The sequence below is a fragment of the Tursiops truncatus genome, chromosome 2 (genome assembly GCF_011762595.2).
Source record: "Tursiops truncatus isolate mTurTru1 chromosome 2, mTurTru1.mat.Y, whole genome shotgun sequence".
Lineage (NCBI taxonomy): Eukaryota > Metazoa > Chordata > Mammalia > Artiodactyla > Delphinidae > Tursiops > Tursiops truncatus.
The window spans coordinates 105,511,412-105,531,933 of NC_047035.1; the positions used below are offsets into that span (position 1 = coordinate 105,511,412).

General features: G+C 47.0%; 2 protein-coding genes across 8 annotated transcripts in view; one reads left to right on the plus strand and one right to left on the minus strand.

The window, feature by feature from the left end:
- CA12 (carbonic anhydrase 12) overlaps positions 1-17,369 on the minus strand; it is a 62,958-nt gene extending 45,589 nt beyond the window's left edge. For all 4 annotated transcript variants that reach the window (XM_019947871.2, XM_019947861.2, XM_019947852.2 and 1 more), the window contains exons 1-2: positions 17,066-17,369; positions 9,278-9,298 (exon numbers count right to left, since the gene is read on the minus strand). In XM_019947871.2, the coding sequence (XP_019803430.1) occupies positions 9,278-9,298; positions 17,066-17,354 (310 nt within the window). In that variant the 5' untranslated portion in view covers positions 17,355-17,369. The remainder of the gene's footprint in view (positions 1-9,277; positions 9,299-17,065) is intronic.
- APH1B (aph-1 homolog B, gamma-secretase subunit) overlaps positions 1-19,981 on the plus strand; it is a 120,957-nt gene extending 100,976 nt beyond the window's left edge. Inside the window, exons 8-9 of one of the 4 annotated variants that reach the window (XR_012330177.1) lie at positions 197-771; positions 12,335-13,446. The gene's annotated coding sequence lies outside the window, so the exon portion shown is untranslated. Of the gene's footprint in view, positions 1-196; positions 13,447-19,848 lie in introns of those variants that run through there. The other 3 variants (XM_019947881.3, XM_073801127.1, XM_073801125.1) reach the window with 3 other exon arrangements.
- Positions 19,982-20,522: the final 541 nt, after the last annotated feature.

The window sequence follows — 20,522 nt, forward strand, 5'->3', positions numbered from 1 at the left end:
GAACCTTTAGATTTGCAGGTCATAGGAGAATAGACAGTTACTCACGTTGGAATCACCAGTTTGCCTCTGGGCTTCCTGGTGGGCAAAGCCAAAAGGGGAAACAGTCATTTGCATGACTGCCTCAGACCCGCTACAAAACCTCTTTGTTCCACAACCTTCACAGTCACCTTTTCTCCTTTCTCCACTTCTCGTGCAGTTCCCAGAAGATGGAGTACCAAGGAGAGGCCTCCCTACAAAAGCAGCAGGCGCCATTTGCCAGTGTCACCATTCCCTGCTATAAGCAAGTCTCACCCTCATCATAACCAAGGAGCCCTTTCTAAGCCAACTGTCCCAAAAGGTGGGGGCAGCATGACCATCTGCCCTGAAGCTAACCACGGGCATCCTTACGAGATCTGCATGGGTCTCCTATTCACCCAGAACTCATACAGCTGATCTAGTCACAAGTTAATGATTACAAACTCATTTAAAAAGTTAAGATGAGCTAAATGAGCCATTTTATTTAGAGTCATGCCAGTTCTTTTTTTTTTATATACTGCAATTTTATTTCAGTCGCACAAATGAAGTTAGCATGTAGGAAATTTAAATGAAACAGTACGGTAAAAATAGCAGAGAACCAAAAACTCTAATAAGGAAGTCCACCTAAAGCATGAGAATTCAACATTCATTAGTGTTTCATCTTCAGTTTTGATTGACACTTGATGCTTGCAAATTTTGAAACAAACTTTGAGATCATGATGACTATTCTGAAGAGATTTCAGCACCAGCACTAGGGTTTGTACATTCAGTTGGTTTGCAATTGACTTGTTAGCCATTTACACAGTGTATAGTACAGATTTGTCACAGGTCAGATCACAGTGTTGAAGGAAAGAAGTACCTTCCTGTAATTAGAAAGGATCCCTTAAACTGCACTCAGCTTAAGACATGCAACGTACAAAAGCACAAAAACCATCAGAATATTGCGGCTCCAAGGAACATAGTTTTGATAAGGAAAGTAACCTAAGCTTCTGCTTCCCGTTTTAATTACTGAAATCTCTAACAATGACAAAACTGTCACATAGGACAGTTACGTCAGTCCTGAGTCAACCTTTATGGACATGAGGAGGTGGCAGCTCGTATTTGTTCCTTCCTGGTTGGCAAAAATTAAATGTTTGCCAGGTCACTGGAAAGCTTGTTCCTTAAAGGAATACTTTTGTGAGTTAAAAAAAAAAGAAAAAGAGCCCGTCTATGGGAATTCCCTGGCGGTCCAGTGGTTAGGCCTTGGTGCTCTCACTGCTGTGGCCCAGTTCAATCCCTGGTCAAGGGAACTAAGATCCCACAAGCCATGTGTCTCAGCCAAAAAAAAAAAAAGCACCTAATTTATTTTGTTTACAAATACTTGTCATACTGGTCCAACACCACTAAAAAGTGTAAGTGAACTGTGGCTTGACTGAAAATTGAAAGAAGTTACAGTTCAAAATCTAATATGATTCCCCATCATTCCTATATGCTGTGTTGGACAGCATGCATACTAGCCATTATTTTTACATTTTCTTGCCCCTACTGTTTCACTATTTAATTGTTGATCAATTAAATCATTTCAGCTCCTTTCTCTGTGCTCTTAGCATCGAACAGGGTGCTTCTTGGTATTTGTGGAACAGCTACCATATTTCATTGCTTCTAGATGCCGTGGATTATAAGATATATCCCACTTACAGAGATGCTAAAATAAAAAAGTTGCATCTGAAACTCAATGAAATACCGTCTTTGTCTACAGCAGGTCCTGGCTCTCTTTTTTTTTTTAACATCTTTATTGGAGTATAATTGCTTTACAATGGTGTGTTAGTTTCTGCTTTATAACAAAGTGAATCAGTTATACATATACGTATGTTCCCATATCTCTTCCCTCTTGTGTCTCCCTCCCTCCCACCCTCCCTATCCCACCCCTCTAGGTGGTCACAAAGCACCGAGTTGATCTCCCTGTGCTATGCGACTGCTTCCCACTAGCTAGCTATTTTATGTTTGGTAGGAGGCAAGAATATACAGTGGAGAAAAGACAGCCTCTTCAATAAGTGGTGCTGAGAAAACTGGACAGCTACATGTAAAAGTATGAAATTAGAACACTCCCTGGCTCTCTTTCTTGGCCATGCGGTGTGACCCTGGGAAGAGTCTGGCTGTGCTCTTGGGCTCCGCAGTCGTGCCTGCACCCTTCACCCCTGTGGCCGCCCCTGCAGAGGAAGACAGTAACAGACCAGGAGAGAGGGCCCCTGCTCCCTTCAAGGAGACGTGGAGCCTGCTGAGACAATCTCTGGTCCATTCTCCGTGGAAAATGAGACCTTCTAGTCTCTGCCCGGGGCGCCTTCACACACCTGCTCTGAATTCAGCCTTTTTGCTTTCAATCTTTCTTCTAAGCTGGTTTACCCCACGGGCTCCTCTCTCTCCCCCTGCTGGGGATGGGCTGCCAAGGGCTTTAACTGGCTTCTGAATGCCTGGGGCTTGAGACCAGCATGAAGCAGAGAGGGCAAGTTTGAGCACAGCCAGAGGCCTGACGGAGCCCCTGGCAGGACCCCCTCCCAGCTCTCGCCAGCCAACTCTCAGCCTGCAGTTCCAAGGCTTGTCTCTGCCCCAGGCGGGTGACAGTCCCTGCACGGGGCTGGACTTACGTAGCTCAGAGCCCTGGTAGCCCAGCTCCAGATTTCTTCCCAGCTCCACTCCTGAACCCTAAATCAAGGCTCAGCCCAGAGGCTCAGGGGGGAGTAGCACCCTGCCCCCGTGGCTGGGCAGGGAGGCAGGGCGTGCTCCAGTGACTTCAGCTGCGTGGCTGAGGTGACCACGGCTATGGAACCAGATATCTGGTGCCAAGATGCCAGGAAAGTTCCCCGGGCGATGAGCTCCAGCTCGACCCCTGGTCTGAAGGATAAGGCTGGGAAGAACTTTCTGGCCTGTGACGCCCGTGGGACAAGGGCTTGGCGCCCTTGGGGTTTTTTTGCTCAATCACTTTTTTTCTCACAAGGGAAACTCCTTTTGTTTGTTCAGAATATAAAAAGAATACCTCCTCACTGTTAAAAACTCAGGCAGTTCAGAAAAGCACGAAGAAGTAGATCCTTTCTAACAAAACTCAGGTTTGTTTGGTATTGTGGAGTTTACCAGGCATTTCCCCATCTATTAGCTAATAGAACTCCACCATAACTCTGTGAAGTAAAGGGAAAGAAGACGATTAGCTACACGTGCTCACTGTTCGCCAGGCACTGCGAGCCTGCTTCTGTGTATTATTTAATCCTCGCCATGACTCTGAAGCAAAGCAGAGTTTCTCAAACTTGAGTGTGTATCAGAATCACCTGATGGGCTTGTTAAAACAGACTGCTGGGCCCAGCCCCAGAGTTTTTGATTTGGAGGTGAATCTGGGCAGGGCCCGAGAATTTGCGTTTCTAACAGAGTCATATATGGTGCTTTTCTTGCTGCTAAAAGAACAGGCGGTGAAGGGTTTGGGTTTTTCCTCCCAGGCTCCTCCCATGAGTTTCACTTGTAGTTCTGAGTGTTTGGGAAGGGCATCCCAAGCCCCAGGTGATGTTGGTGCTGCCCTTCCAGGTGCCACTGAGGTAGATGCTATTACTGCTCCCATTTTGTAGTTGAGAAAACCGAGCTCCAGAGAGGTTGTTACTTTCCTAAGACCATTTATCCAGAAAGTGGCCTAGCTGCTATTTCCAGGAGGTCTGCCTGGTTCTGGGCTTTGTCCACTCTCCACTTCTTCCTCCTGGTTTTCTGTCTCACCCGTCCCTCGCCCCCCATGACACTACACCCGCCTTTAGGAACAAATGCTAGCTTCCCTAGTTTTTCACCCAGCTGGTAAGGCCAGCTGTGAATATGAACATGCAGGCATTTGGGCAGCTACAGGCCAAGATCCTCCAGAACACACAAACCTCAATTCTGCAACTCAGGAAAGATGAGAAATCATGACGCGCGGGTAGACCACACCACATCCAGGCAGACCCTGGATGTCACAACTTCAGTTAGAAGTAACTGGAACCATAGCACAGATTTAATAAATCACAGCGGGTTGGATTGCTAAGCCTCGAGGGAAATCCCCAAGACACAGGGGTTAGGGATTCAGTTCCCTGGTATGAAAAACATGTTTTGGCCTTTTTTGTTCTCTCTCCCTCTTTCCCATAAGAGTCCTTTGTGCCTCTTGTCCTTCATCCTCAGGATGGCAGTGGGAACGGGGGAGAAGTCACTGGGGTATTGTGAGTTGTCCAGGCCTCTACCTTTGGTAAAGACGACAGTTCTCCATAATAAAATCAGCCTATTAATTGCACATGCTCCCTAACTGCTGTTCTAAGTTCTCCCTTTAGCTCTAATTTAATCTGTTTTTTATACTGCCTTTGAGTGTGAAGGTCACACGGTGCCTTTGTCTACTACAAAAGTAAAGCTTCCTAGCTTCCTTGCATGTGTTCCATGTCTTGTTCTAGCTTGGGAAGGATGTCCCGAACCCCAGAGATAGTTTGTTTATAGTAACTTAATATTCCAGCAGATTCTGGACAGAAGGGGGTGGAGGTGGGAGCCTGGAGAACCAATGAGGTTCGCTCCAATGGAGGATCCCTTCCTAATTCCCAAAGGAAATTCTTTAAGACAGAGCGTCTGCTGTCTGGGAGAAAGGAGAGCAGTTAAGGAATGAGGTGGCAGTGCCTGGTCACAGGGAGTCCTGACAGAGCCCGGGACCAAGAAGCTGGGCAGGAGGGCCTACGAGCCCGGTGCCCGGCACCACCAGGCTAAGCTGCCATCTTTCCAGCGTCCCCGATCTGGGATGGAGGGGTGGATGCCTTGCGAGACCCTGACTTGGGGAGAAGTGGGACTCATTCACCTGCCAGGAGGGGGGTTGGCTTCCTCTTCCCCTTACATCTCATCTCCCACGACGGTTTGTCTTATTTCTCCCAAATGATGAACAGTGGTATTTGTCTGTTTCTGAACTAGCTCACACTGGAGGAGCACCAGAGCAGTGTCTGGCATCCTCTGGGATGGAGCCCCATGTCCGTTCTCTGCTCACGTGATGCATTCCTGGGTCGTTAGCTTCAATACAGTCACTCCTTTTGGTTGCTCTGTTATTTTGAACACGCTGAGGGTTTTTTGGTTGTTTCTTGTGGGAGGGCTGAAAAATCTCTTGGGGTAAGGATGACTCTCCCAGCCAGCTGGAATTTTTTCACTCTTTTATTGACTATAATATACATACAGAAAAGTGCACGTATCGTAAGTGAACAGCTTGATGGATTTTCACAAACTGAACACAGCACCCGTGTCAAGGGACAAAACGTGACCAATATGCCCTCCTTCCAGTCACCTCCGCACCCCAAGGGCAACCGCTACCCTGCCTTCTAACAGCAGAGATGCACTTGAGCAGACTGGAGTTCAGCCTTCTCTCACGTGTCAGCCTGACTTGCAGTTGCCCTCCATTTCAGAGTTGGTGGCTCAGCAGGATTGAATTGGGGCTGATTGCAGGGGGTAGGGCTCTGACCCAGCACATCCCAACGCGTACCCAGCTGCTGCTCCAGCCACCCGGGAGGAGCAGTCAGGGGCGGGGCTGGCTCCATCCTGGCTGCCAGACGGTCCTCCTGTCTGCAGGGGGCCATCCGGGAGGTTAGCCTGGTGAGTCAGTGTGGAGAGGGGATGGGGCTCGAGTTCTCTTTCCGTGTGCTTCTAGAAGTCCTATCATGTGTTCCTGGAAGCGAGAGGCCCGCAGAGTAGGATGACTCAGCGGCATCTATGTGAAAAGTAGCTGAGGTCTGCGCCCTGGGAAAACCAGCATGTGGCCTTGGGTTGGACTTGCCCCATTTGATGCAGCCTGTATTGTTTGGAAACCATCCTTCCCTCCCCCGCTACCCCCGGCACCTATGCCAGGCTCTCTGTTTACTTGTGTGACTCCAAGCACAAGTGCCAGCTGCCAGCCTGGACCTGTTTGCCTCCTTCACTGGCCCCCACTGACCTGACTCCACATCACGTGTGCTCATTTCACTAATAAAAAACCAGGTTTGCCTCTGTGCTCGCCCGCATGCATGCCATGCATCTTTAGACTCTGCCCTTTGCTTCCTCAGCAAAGAGCTGCTCTAACTGTACGCAGGAGGGACAGAGGGCTGGCCAGCACTAATGGTCAGGAAGAAGTGCTTCTGGATTGGTCGGTGCGGCTGGGCAGAAAGGCCCTCCCTTGGGGAGCACCATGTCATGCCTAAGTGGCAGTAAGATTTTCCTCCTACACCTTCTTGACACCGTGTCTCTCTGTTCTCCGTAACTTCCTCGCCCTGCTGTCCCGCAGACGAAGGGAGCCCTGGGGAGACGTGACTTGTGTCTCCACTCCACCTGGGAAGCCAGTAGAAGAGGTGTGGGGCAAGTTACCTCTGACTCAGGCTAGAAAGTTCTTGGGAACCATCTGGTCAGAGGTTCTCTAACAGAGTGCCTAAGAATCACCTGAAATAGACAGGTTTTTCAGGTTCCCTCCCTCCCCCAGATCCAGGCTGCGGCTCAGAAATCTGTATATCTGGAAGGCATTCCAGGTGATTCTGATGCAGGTGAGCCCAAGCCATAGCTTGAGGAACACTGATCTGGATAACCCCTTCCCCAGGTCACAGATGGGGAGAAAGCAAGACCCCGAGGGCTCACGTGCTTCCTCCAGACCATATGGAATAAGGTCCAGAACTTGAGTCCCACCTTCGTTCCGTGCCTACACTGCTCCTGTCTCCTCCCACACACTGAACCTGCCCAAGGGGCCCTGATCCCCAGACTGCACGAATTCCTCCTTTGTCAGGTCTCTTGCCCTACCCTTCCCTCTTACTGCCGCCACTGTAAACTGGATGTTAAGATACAGAATGGGGTTTCTTCAAAGGCCAAACATCTTCCGGCCTCCCTCCCATCCTTCCTCTTCCACCACCTACCACCCCCTACTCTCCTTAAAATGCAAATTACCCCCTGCCCCGCCCCTCCATCCATTGGACAAAGTGGGAAGAGCCTGGCCTCCCCCTCCATGCTGCCCCTGATTCTTTTTTTAATTTAGAACAATATTTATTAATGAAATATATTCACCTTAAAGAAGTCCATACAACACTTTCAGTAGAATAGAATACTGTTGACACAATGCAATCGTTATAGCTTTAACAACATGTTACCAAAAGATGGACATACATGAAGCTTTTATTTGTGGTAGTGAGGGAAATAACATTCAACTCCAAAAAATAACGATGAGATACACAGGCGTCGAATTGCCTTCTCATATTAAGAAAACGTGTAGACACAAAACTATTATTATTTTTGAGAGAAGTAAAAATCTATTCCAAGAAAACAATGTATCTTGATAATAATAGTCATAGTCTACTTTTATTGGGTGCTTGCTGTAGAACAAGTATCAATACTGTGCCAGCCCATTTCACATGGATCTCACCATTCGATCCTCACAGTAACCCTGTGGTTGGTACCATTAGTAGAAAGTCTAACATAGGCCTTTAGAACAGCAACAATGCCTTCCTGTTGCACAATGTTAGTGTTTTGGGGGGAAAAAAAAGCCCTGCTGTGTCTCATGTTTTTCTCTCTGTATTTTGGGATAATTTAAAGTATTAGCTAAATGTTGTTGAAAAACATTTTTTTTAGTATTTTGTTTTATTTTGCATGTTTTGGTAAGGCAATCACAGGATAAACATTCAAACTTTACGGACAGTGAAAAGTAACTCTTCCCTCCCAGTGCTGACCCCTAGTCCCTCAGTACTCCTTTCCAGGGGCCGTTACTGTTTCGGTTTCTCCTGAATCCTTCTAGAAAAATTCCGTGCAAACACAAAGTTACAGTGTACACACGTGGTGCCACGTATACACACTATACCTGGCTTTTTTCATTTGACCACCTAGCTTGGAGATGGGAGATGGGCCAGCATCCTTACTTACAGACCTGCTGCAGTCTTTTAATACGTGACCCAACCTATCTTTCTGACCTTAGAGTCCATCCCTCCCCTGTAACGACTTCTCTACATGTTTTCCCTCAAATGCCGTCTTGCTCGTTCTTGCCTCCATTCATGTGATACCATCATCAACTTGGCCAATAGCACTTCCTTCCCATCGTACTGAATCCTCCCCATCCTCCAAGGTCCGGTTGAAAACCCTCTTCCTCCAGGAAGCCTTCCTTGACCATCTAGCCCTAGCACTCTCGTCCTCCTCTGAACCATCAGAGTGCTGAATCGTTTACTTGTTATCTGCTATTATTACCTATTATATTCTGCTTGGAATTGTGAGCTTTAAGTAATTCCCATCTACAGACCACAGCCTATGCTTCTAATTACCCACCCACTTAGCAACGTGCCTTGCCCATAATAAGTACGTAAGGGATGTTAGTAGCAGTGGAGCCATGCAATGCTAGAGCCAAAGAGACCTTGGCCTGGAGGTAGCTGGTTGATTAGCTCAGGGACTTTTCTCTGCCTCTCGGGCTAACAAACATCCAAAGGCTAACTAGCAAATCCAAATCAGATCTTTCTCTGGATTCTGCTTCCTCTGTAGTAATCAACTTCCCTGCCTGTCACCACCCTTCCTGTGCGAGTGAGGCTAGTTCCACCCTCCTGCTCCCCATAACAATGTCTCTTGCACATCCCTCGTTACTCAGTCCCAAACAAGTCATTATTAACATTCCTGCGCTTGCCAGTGGACCCTAGAGCTTGACCCCCATCCCCGCTCCAGCTGATGACCAAATTTCCCATTCATTGCAATACATGAGCTAAGCCGATTTCAAGCTGCTTATCTCGAAACCTCTTTGCACACTTGATGTCCCTGTCTCTCCATTTAAGACAAGCATTCCTCTTTCACTAAGGACTGACCATCACTGCTTGGTCCACTGCTTGCTTACAAACACGGCAACGAGAAGTTAATTCTAGACACACTGGCAGCTTAAGTTCTCGGGCCTGAGCCTACCTTTCAGAAAGGAGCCCTTTATTCTTTGTTTACTGTAGAATGAATGTCCTCCAGAGGAGAAGGGCACTCTCCTGCCTAGGGCCCTTGCAGTCTGAAGGTAACCTGGGCATCCTCACCTGGGTGGTTTGCAGGAATCTGAAAGCCTTACACTGTGACTCGCAGTTCAAATGCACAAAGCAGGCTCAGCTCCTTGGAGAAAGAGCTGTCTGAGACCCGTGTGGAGCAAGTCTTTAGAGAGGACGTTGTGCCCTCTTTTAACAATACCAGAACTGCTCTCCCCAACCCCCCCAAATAACCTCTACAGATCAAGAAGTTTCTGACTTTCTCATTAAATAGTCATCTCCTCAAAAAAGTATTTAAGATCTCTACTTACCTATATAGGTCCACTTGGATCCTGCAAAGAAGAAAAAGAAAAAAAGCGAGTAAGTACAACTGAGCTTGAACAAGTTAGAGAAAACATGGCAGATTTTATTTTTAAATGGGTGAAATTGAAAGGAGGTGGATGCCCAGAACTTCAGACTTTTTCAACATGGAGAAAAGGGAATCCTTATGCACTGCTGGTGGGAATGTAAATTGGTGCAGCCACTATGGAAAACAGTATTGATCTATAGGTTGCTCAAAAAAATTAAGAACAGAACTGCCATATGGTCCAGCAATTCCACTCCTGGATATTTATCCAAAGAAAACAAAACACTAATTAGGAAAGATATATGCACCCCTATGTTGATTGCAGCATTATTTACAATAGTCAAGATATGGAAGCAACCCAAGTGACCATTAATAGGTGAATGGATAAAGAACTGAGATATATATATATATATATATATATATATTCCATAGAGATATATATATGGAATATTACCCCGCCATAAAAAAGAATTAAATCTTGCCATTTGTGACAACCTGGCTGGACCTAGAGAGTATTATGCTAAGTGAAATAAGTAGAGAAAGACAAATACTGTATGATTTCACGTATATGTGGAATCTAAAAATCCAACCAAATGAGCAAACATAACAAAAGAAACAGAGATACAGAGAATAGGTGGTTTCCAGAGGAGAGGTGCATGGAGGGAGGATAGAAATAGGTGATGGAGAGTAAGAGGTACAAGCTTCCAGTTGCAAAATAAATGAGTCACTGATATGAAATGTACAGTGTGGGGAATATAGTCAATAACTAATATCCTTGGATGGTGACATTTTAATTGTATAGAAAAAAATCACTATGTTGTATAATAGGAGCTAACATAGTGTTGTAGGTCAATATACTTCAAAAACAAACAAACTTACTCATAGAAAAAGAGATCTTATTTGTGGCTACCAGAGGCAGTGGGTGAGGGCAGGGGGAGTTGGATGAAGATGACCAAAAGGTACTAACTTCCAGTCATAAATAAGTACTAGGGATGTGATGTACAACATGCTAAATATAATTAACACAGCTGGACGTTACATATGAAAATGTTAAGAGAGTCCTAAGAGGGGCTTCCCTGGTGGCGCAGTGGTTGAGAGTCCGCCTGCTGATGCAGGGGACACGGGTCCGTGCTCCGGTCCGGGAAGATCCCCCATGCCGTGGAGCGGCTGGGCCCGTGAGCCATGGCCGCTGAGCCTGGGCGTCCGGAGCCTGTGCTCCGCAACGGGAGAGGCCACAACAGTGAGAGGCCCGCGTACCACAAAAAAAAAAAAAAGAGAGAGTCCTAAGAGTTCTCATCAGAAGGAAAATTTTTTTTTCTATTTAATTTTGTGCCTATATGAGATGATGGGTGTTCACTAAACTTATTGTGATAATCATTTCATGATATATGTAAGTCACATCATTATACCGTACATATTAAATTTATACAGTGCTGTGTGTCAAGTATATCTCAAACTGTAAGAAAAAAATTCTTTTTAATTAGAAAAAAAAAAAAACCTTTTTCAGAGTCCGTGTCAGAACAACTGCTTCTCAGAGCAGCTGTGCTCCCAGGGGAGACAAAGCACAAGGCAGTGATTTTTTGCAGGGGCCCAGGGGTCAGGGAGGGCGCTTCTTGATCAAAGCCTCCCATATATCTTAGAGAAGCCAAATTTCATCACCTGAATGGGTAATAAAGTCACAAGGCTCAAAACTCAAAAGCCACCAAGAGGTACACAGTGAAAGTGATTCCTGCCACCCGAACTCCCTACTTCATTAGACTTAGTTTCACCAGCTGATGGGAACACTTGCACAGTGTGACTGCACATACAGGTCTCTGTATTCTGTCCCCCCCGCCTTTTTGCATTGCATCTTGCTTTTTCCCACTTAACAACACAGCCTGGAGAAGAGTTCACCTCAGTACATAAAGAGGAGAAAACTAATCCCCAAAAGAAAGTTTTTCTTTGAGGAAGCTGCCACCCTCATCTGAGTTAGAATTCCAGGGGCAGTGGCAATGTGGAGGAGAGGTCCTGCCAGGAATATAATGAAAGTCACCTGTCACTTCCCACTCCACACCCTTCACTCATAAAAGTCCTTTGTGCTGACAGCAAAACATAGTTTTAAAAAGTCATTGCATAGCACACCTGAAACTAACACAACATTGTTTAATCAACTATGCTCCGATATAAAATAAAATTTTTTTTAAAAGTCGTTGCATAAATAACCAACAAGGACCTACTGTATAGCACAGGGAACTATATGCACGGAACTATCTTGTAATAACCTATAAGGGAAAAGAATCTGAAAAAGAATATATAGATATATGTATAACTGAATCACTTTGCTGTATACCTGAAACTGACAATATTGTACATTAACTATACTTCAGTTTTTAAAAAGTCGTTGCAGAGCTGTGCTCTCATTACCCTGCTGGCACACCTCCCTCTTCATCTCCAGGAGGAGCCTGAGACCCCAAACTGAGACTCAGGGTGTCTCGGGACACATCACAACGAGGGGACTGTTCAACTCCTATGTCCCTCTCTCCCAGCTTCTCCCAGTGCCTCTGAGATTCTCGGCCCACCAGGGTACTGATGCAAGAGGAAGACTCACATCTCCTTTCTCTCTTGGGAATGATTTGCAGTAAAACTTACCTGACCAACCATCTGGTAGTCACTTATCACAACTGGGCATTTCCTACTCAAGCCAATGGTGGTTTTGAAAAGCGAAAAGAGGATTTTGTTTGTTTTTTCTTTGTAAGCTGGTTTAATGTCCTATTTTTTTTGTTGTTCTGTTTCATTTCTTTGCCTCGGTCTTTTTAATTTTCAAATTCAATTGGCAATTTTTCAAATTACACGTGTACATGGTTTAAAGAGTCAGATGGTTCTATAAGGCTTTTAATAAAAATATTGGTCCCCCGACATTCCCTAGTCACTTTCCTGCTCCCTATGGCAACCACTGTGAATTCTTTTAAAATGATTCTCTTGGCATTATCTCATCTCTATAAAACATGCCCATGTTGTGCCTTCATGATTTGCTTTGGTTTAGGCATTATTTGTTGACATCCCACTTTGGAAGAGATGGATTGAGGGCTCTTTCACATACCTGCAACCCGACACCTCGTTTTATAGATGAGAAAATGAAAGTCCACAAGGAGAAGCGGAAGATCAGTGCCTGCTAAGAAGCATATCTCCACATTTCCCATCACTTCCCACGAACTTAGAGAATCTTTGAGTCTCCTTCCCAATCTTTGGGGTAGAGGGGGGAGTCCAGACCCCTTAGAGTATTTGATCAGTACTATGGACCTTTCCTCACTAAAAATGCCCACTAACACAACATTGTAAAGCAACCATACGCCAATAAAAATTAATTTTTAAAATGCCCGTAAGCTTGGACACAAAATTTCATGTACAGTTAACTTAAGGAGGTCCATAGAACCATGTTAGGTGTTTTTTGTTTGTTTTGTTTACTGTAAGCTTCTTTGCCATAAACATCTTCGCTGCTGCATAATTAATTGGCATTAAGACAATTTTTCTGTGGAAGATCAAATAACTAGTTGAAAGTTTTGGTTTGACAGTTTGGTTTCCACTGGTTGAAGTGCATTAGCGTTTCTTGCAGTCAGTGCAGTGATGTTATTGATGTCTTTATCCAGCTGACCGATGACGATCATTTGCCCCAAGAGTTGGTTTCTCATTTTGAAACACACTACATTGGAGGAGAAAGAGGCAGAAGGCCTCGAAGGTGCAGAGTTGAGCCAACATTTCCCACAGAACTTTGAAACATCTGTCACTAGAGATGTGACAAGATGCCAAGAATACACCACAGGGTAGAGGCTTTGACAGTGCAACACAAAGCTCAGGTACAAACATGCATCCCTGTATTTGGAAACTGATACCACTCTCAATGAAGGAAGAAATGTTAGCGAGAACGAAAAAGTGCACTGCCGAATGAGGAGATGAATCAACAAACCAAAAAGAAAAAGAAAGAAAGAAAGAAAAAGGTATAAAATACTATGAATGAAAGACTTGGAAGACAAATACTTAGGTACAACCCACAAAATAAAATCAGTTATTTGCACAGTAGTGCCATGAATCTACACACGTTTTAAATGTATTCAAATATTTTGTATTTTGCAATAAAGTCTTTTAAATTGTTAATTATTTATGTTTCACTGTGTCCTTTTTTAAAAAAATTTTTATTGGAGTTTAGTTGATTTACAATGTGTTAGTTTCCGGTGTACAGCAAAGTGAATCAGTTATACATACACATATGCACTCTTTTTTAGATTCTTTTCCCGTATAGTTCATTACAGAGTATTGAATAGAGTTCCCTTTGCTATACAGCAGGTCCTTATTAGTCATCTATTTTATATATAGTAGTGTGTATTATGTTAATCGCAATCTCCCAATTTTTCCCTCCCCTCTCCTTTACCCCCAGTAACCATAAGTTTGTTTTCTACATCTGTGACTCTGTTTCTGTTCATTATGTCCCTCTTGATATCCCTCTTTTACTTTTATTTTATTTTCTACAGCAAAATTGCCTTATGGGTCAATTAGTTACGCAGCGAAAGTGCTTGCGGCAAAGATGCTTACAGGCGAAAGTACACAGGGCCCCACAGACCCCCTGAAACTTGCTATGGACCGGATGGGAGTTAATAGTCCCCAGATTAACCTCCTCTGAATTAGCAATTGGATGAAGACATCCAGAACTGTGGGGAACCCAAACTTGTATGTGACCCCCAAGTTTACTGCCAGCCTTTTACTGAAACAGTAGTGAAAAGGAACAAAACAGCCTGGCTTTGGAACCAAGCTACAGAAGACTTCAAACCTCTTTTCTGAACATTTCCCCTCAGCGTTCTGTTTGAGGGCTTCTGTTAAAATAGAATCATGGATTTCAGAGGCAAAGGAAGCCAGGTGATTGCCACTTAGCCAGGCAGAGCACTTGGAGGCCCAGGTTGTGAAACCCCACAAAGAACGGGGAAGTTTGTCCTCACTGCTTCCCTGAGAGACATAGGCCACTCGGTGATCCTGGAGGCCACCAGGAAAAACATCTGCTACCTCTGAGCAGTCCTGCCTTGGCCAGAAATTTTAATTGCACCTGCACCAAAATCAAATCATGGCCTTAATAACCTGCATCTTCTGCTACTTTCCCCAAAGCTTGCTAAGCTGCGGTTTCCATGTTGTTGCAGCTCTCATCCTCAGATGAGGTATCAGCATAATACTCTGGTAGGCTCAGGGCCCAGTGTGATCGAGTGCATCAGGGAGTGTAAGGGCTCAGGTGGTGACACAGGACTGGGCAGTTGTTCTTAAAAAGCAGCAGCATCAGAGCAATCTTTCCTGCCCTCCTTTCTCTGAGCGAACCTGCTTGGCCCTCAGGACTTGGTGCTTTGGGTATAAAGGGCTGTGCCTGGAGGGGCTCAGAAGCTGGAGTCCGGGGAGGAGAAGCACGGTAAAATGAAGGGGAGGGTGGGCTGAGTCAGGGGTTCTCATTGGATGAAGGTCAGGGCCCAGCCTGGTTCATTCAGTTCAGCCAGAACTGAAAGCAGGAAGATTTTATAAAGGAAGTGTGCCCCTTTGCTTTTTGGAAATGTCCCCTCCTGGTTTCCCACCTTTAGCTTTAGGGGCAAGGGTCTTCACAGAATTAAACTGACCCCACAGGCAGGCCAGGCAAAGGCCCCTGCGGTTATACCTCAGTAGCTTCCCGAGAGCACTGTTCCCTTTCCAAGAAGGTTATCTGTTCCATCCGGAGCCTTGGGAGGCCCGGCTGGATGCCTGTTAGAACCTGCAGACCCAGCTTATACTGGGCAAGGAGAATGTCCTGGGTGCCTTCGGAGAAAACGATGTTTACAGAGATTCGGGTCAGGGGTTCAGGGCCCTGCCTGCTTCCTGTCCTGGGTGCTAGCACCCACGTCCACGCAGCCCAAGGCTGCCCAGCTCTCCACACCAGGCTCAGGCAAAGCAGGCTCTGCAGAGTTCATAGAAATGTTCCCCTCCAGCAGCTGAGAATTCCTAGGTTATGTCTGGAAGATGCAAGGCTTCACCTTATTATGCCCCTTCCCTCCCTAACCCTGATGTTCCCCGGCGCCAACAGCTGGGAGTTTAAGTGCCCCAGGCGGAGGGCGGACCACACTCTCCCCCTGTTGCCCAGCTTAACCCCGCTCCACCCTGAAACCTTGGGTTTAATACTGACACTTTACACCTCAGCGAGTTTTGCTTTGACCTTGTCCCTGGAGACAATTAAAAAGCCAAGAAACCTGCCTGAGGCATAACAATTTTAAAAGCTGTGTTCTTAGAATCAAGGGGTAAGCAGGCTGCCTCCTCGGTGTGGGGTGAAAGTAAATTTTTTACTGAAAACTTTCCCCAGCCCGACTGGGAGAAGGGGGAAGGGAGAAGAGCGCGGGGGAGAGGAGGGTATGGGAGGTCAGAGAAGCAGAGGGGGGAGGATGAGCTGCCCCCAGCGTGAGGGGAGTAACAGGCTTTCAGGAAAGAGGGCCGGTAAAGGGCTTCTCTCTCGTCCTGGAGCAGCTTGGAGCGATTTCAAGTCAATCAAACTTTGGGTCTCAGGGCAGCTTTCTTCAGAGGGGAATCTGTGTCAAAGTTTGCAGTTTTATAAATTAATTTCCACTTTTCTGTAACTACTTTCTTCCACCCACCTTCTGCCCCACCAGATGAGGAAGATACTACCCAGCCTTTCATGCCAGCTGGTGGACTCGAACTGAATTAAGAAGAATGGCAAAGCTGCTGACAGCCAGGCTCCCCCCCCGCCCCGCGCCTCCCCTTGCCCTGCCCCATGGGCACCGTGACCTCTGAGGGGAGGGGGCTCCAGCTTCCATGCCGCTGAGCGGGACCAATTTCCCACTGCCACCACCCAGCCAGGGAGGGTGGATCGTCCGCCATTCTAGTCACTTTGGGCCCTTCTGTAAGTGTTTCAACCAAGCCTGGGTCCACGAATGGTCACAGCTACAGATGTCCGTACAACTTGGGACAAACTGTCAAGGGCAGGAGCCACCACCCGTTACTCGGGAAGTTTCCATAAGTCACCCTCTACTCCCCCAGAAAAGCGCTCACCCAGCTGTGGAGAGGCAGGCAAAAGCCCTGACCTTGGCTGCTCTCTGCAACTCACTGCCCAGACCTAAGCCTACCGATGAGGCCCCTCCATCTCCTTCTGCTACTGGCTGGGCACCACCAGCCTCCAGCCCTTCAGGGTTCAAAGCCCTAATTACACTCAGAAATAAGCTGTGTGTGCTCGTCTGAGGGCACGCACACACACACGGGTACCAGAAGTAGAGCCCTTCTGGAGAAAAATAATGATTAAGGATGGGAGGCATCATTCCTTTGACTTGGAGGTGAAACAGTGGTAAAGAGCCTCTCATCCAAAGAAAAGCACCCACCACTGAGCAAACCCTCCCTGGTAAAGAGGCTGCCCAGAACACCCCGGTCACTCCACCATGTGCACGTGGATCGAGGCACAATATTTGAAATCCCGGTTCTGTTTCTCCTCCCCGGTTAGCAAATTCCCAAACCACCTCTCCAGAGCGGGAGTGCTCCGAGAACACACAAACATATTTTAATGCGAAGACGACGTGCGCCCTGGCAACCGGAGCCGATCCTGCATTCCACAGGAAAACGAAGCATCCTTTGTAAAAATGTGCTATTTTGAGACCATGCAGGTCCTTCCCCGCTCCCCCCAGATGATTTTTATCATTAACGAGCCCCGTGGAAATCCTTCTGCCCAGGTGTGGCTGATCGCTCGGGATTGTTAGGAAAGAAGAAACTTTACCGTTGTGTGGGGTTGGGTTAGAAGGCTGTTCCTTTAAGACCACGAGTAGGAGGACGGCAGCCGCGTGCAGGCTGCGGAGGGGCATCTTCTGGCGGCTGCTCGGGACAGGAGGCGGGCGCGGGCTGCCGGCAGCTGGGCTTCTCTCTCTCTGGCTCCGGCGCTGGGGCCGGCGGGGCGCGCACCGGGAGCTCGTGCGTGCAGCCGGGGCGCCAAGGGCGAGCACGTCAGTTCTTTGGGCTCCCGGCTCCCCGCGGGCTGCTTTTATGGAGAGACTCAGTTCTAAACGCATGATGTCACCGGGTGGAGGGTGGCGGGAGAACGCCCTGCCTACGGGAGGTCTGGCGCCCCAGTTCCAAGGTGAGTTGTAACCCTGACTTCAGCAGCTTTCCGCGGGACAGCGGCTCGGGCGCTCCCCGGAGCCGGGGCTGACCTGGGAACCCACTTCTCCGTGGGAGCCGCGGGCAGGCGTGGGGGAGATCCGCCTGCCTTGGCCCGGTCGGGAGGGGTTGCGTCTAGGGACTCGCTTCAGTGGCCACGCCCTTGGTCTGTCATTGCCCTTACTGAGAAGCCCCCTTAGTACAATGCCATCTGGGCAGGAGCCTCCTCTGGGCCCCAATCGTGTGCCTGCCTGGACTGGGCACACTTTAGGGACTGGACGACACAGGTGGGGTTTGGTGAGGGCTGCATTCAAATTATGAATTTCTGTGGACGGTACAGTGGGTCCTGATAAGGTCTTACCTTTGAAAATTTAGACGCCAAGAAATTAACAGGTAAATAGCACAGTGGGGATACAGTGTGAAATAGAAGCAGATATACAGATAAATAGACTAAACAGCTTTACTAAGCAATTAGACTTTGCTCTCATAACAGGTAAGTAGGCAAGGCTCATACTAGTTCATAATATCAATAGTTCTTTAGGAAGCTGGGAGGGGGGCGTCCCTTCTCTGGGGTAGCGGTGAAAGAAAGGGACTTAACGTTATTTACTGAGGACCTACTCAGTGTAAGGCTCTGTACCAGGTGTTTTGCATCTTGGCTTAGATCGGTGTCTGAGTTCTGTTTTCAGTGCAGATTGTCATCACCTGTTGCTCGTTTCTGCCCACTTTCCTCACGTGTCTGTATTCTTTTAAATATATGCATACATCTAGTCATATACTTGCGGTTCTGACCCTCTTCGTATTTAGTCCATGTTCAGTTGTTAAGTCAAAGGTCTTACTAACTTGCTGCCCCCAATGCTCACTAAACCTTCCTGCTGCTGTTACTGCCGCACGCTGTTCCCACCACTACCCTTGTCATTTGTGCTTCTGGCTTCCCTGGGTCCTCTGAACGTGTCTGCCCTGCTCCCCATGCTGGGCTCTGTCTCCTTCCTGCTCTGTGACCCTGCCTATTCTCTTGGCTCCCTGCTGCCTACAGATATGGCTCAGATCACATGGTCTGCTGAAGGGTGCCCACCCCCAGCCCCGGTATATGACCTTTGGTTTTGTTACCTGGACCAACCTGCCTTCTTCTCTTGACCACAGCGGCCTGACCAGCCCACACCTCTCTGGTCTCTGCTGATCCTCAGCCTAAGTGGACTCTCAGGCTGGCCTCAGTGACCAGAGAAGCTGCTTGTCCGTGGTAGTTTCGGAGGGATAGAGCAGCTTGTCTGCTGAAAGTCTCCAGGAAGCACATGCCACCCACATTTCAAGGGGTGCTACTGTGCTGTCCCTATCCTCTCAGCTATCGTTTGGGTTAATAAAGGGCTTTGAAGTCTTTTTAAGGAAGTAGTTACAAAGACAATCTTGTTACAAGCGCTTTCAGAGGATGGTAGACTTAAGGAGGACCTTTTCTGCCTGTAACTCTTGATCAAGAGCCACACCTCCGGGTGGTGAGTGAGCATTTCACTGTGGTTCTTGAAACATTCACGTCTCTGATTTGTCATCAAGGTCTTTAGAAGATGAAATGTACTAGAGGAACACAGCGGTTGGGGAGGAGCTACTGCAGGTTCAGAAATGCACACCGTGGAGGTGAAATCACTCACCCCACATTTCACCACTGGTTCAAGGGAAACTGGGCTGGGCACACATTCTGTTACTCCCACTCTGTTCTGTCTGGCTAAACAGTAAGTCCAATTTCTCCTCGAGCATGAACCTCTAAGCGTTCCCCAACGATTCCCCAGAGACAGAGAAGTCTAAAAAGGGGATGGATTTATAGAATTTTGTGAACTGGGTTTGATGGAGAGAAAGGAGAGGGTTGGGTTGTTTACTGCATAACTAGATCAAAGACCCGGTTAATTAGTAAAGAATGGATAGCAATCAAAAGAGAATTGAGAATGTAAATGGAGACCCAATTGTCCTAAGTGCTTAAGTTGTTTTCTTCTAGTTTTATTGAGATACGATTGATAACATAGCACTGTATAAGTTTAGGGTGTACAGCATAATGATTTGACTTACACCCCTCATGAAATGATTTCCACAGTAAGTTCAGTGGACACCCATTATCTGGTATACATACAAAATAAAAGGAAAAGAAGAAATTGGTTTTCCCTTGCGATGAGAACTCTTAAGATTTGCTACAGCAACTTTCCTGTATAACTTCCAGCGGTGTTAATCGTATTTATCACGTTGTACGTTACATCCCTAGTATTTATTTGTCTTATAACTGGAAGTTTGTACCTTTTGACCGCCTGCATCCAATTCCCCCACTGCCCCCACCTCTGATAACCAGAAATCTGATCTCTTTTTCTGTGAGTTTGTCTGTTTGAAGTATAATTGACCTACAAGAGTGATTTTTTTTTTTGATCCTAGGGTGTCAGATGGGGGAAAAAATCCCACAGAAATGAATGGAATGACCAAACTTCTAAAACATTGAAGCTGAATACCAAGCCTCCCCGTCCCACTCCCCAGCAAGCAGCACAGACCTCACCCGCTTAAGACCCCAACTCTGGGAACCCTCCCTGCCAGAGGCTTCCTGAGGCCTGTGTAACTGAACATGTTTGGATTTGCCTTGCCATCAGCAGGTGAGCTGTTGTCAGCTAATAAATAGCTCATTACTCAATGGATTAAGGTAGAAAGTGGACCTTCAGCGCTCAAAAGATGGTACCAGGCCAACAAATGACACGCCCAGATGGAAGGCCCCAGGGAGGAGAGCTTCTCTAAAATGTTGCCATCTGGATCAACTGGAGGGTGAGGCTGATGAGTCAAAGGGCAGAGGAGTGTGGAGGAAAGGAACACCGGATGTGGTGTCAGGAGGTCTCAACGGAAGTGCCTGCCCCACCGCTTGCTGGATGGCCTTGACAGTGATGCAGCCTCTCTGAACTTCGGTATCCTCATCGTCTCTAAAATGTAGATTGTCATCCCGGCCGCTGGGGCATTGAGAGAATTGATATATGGCTGGAACGAGATAAGGTGAGTGGAAACTTTTCATTCATTCATTCGCCATCTGTGTGCTAGGAACTGTGCTAGGCATAGAGCTTGCTCTT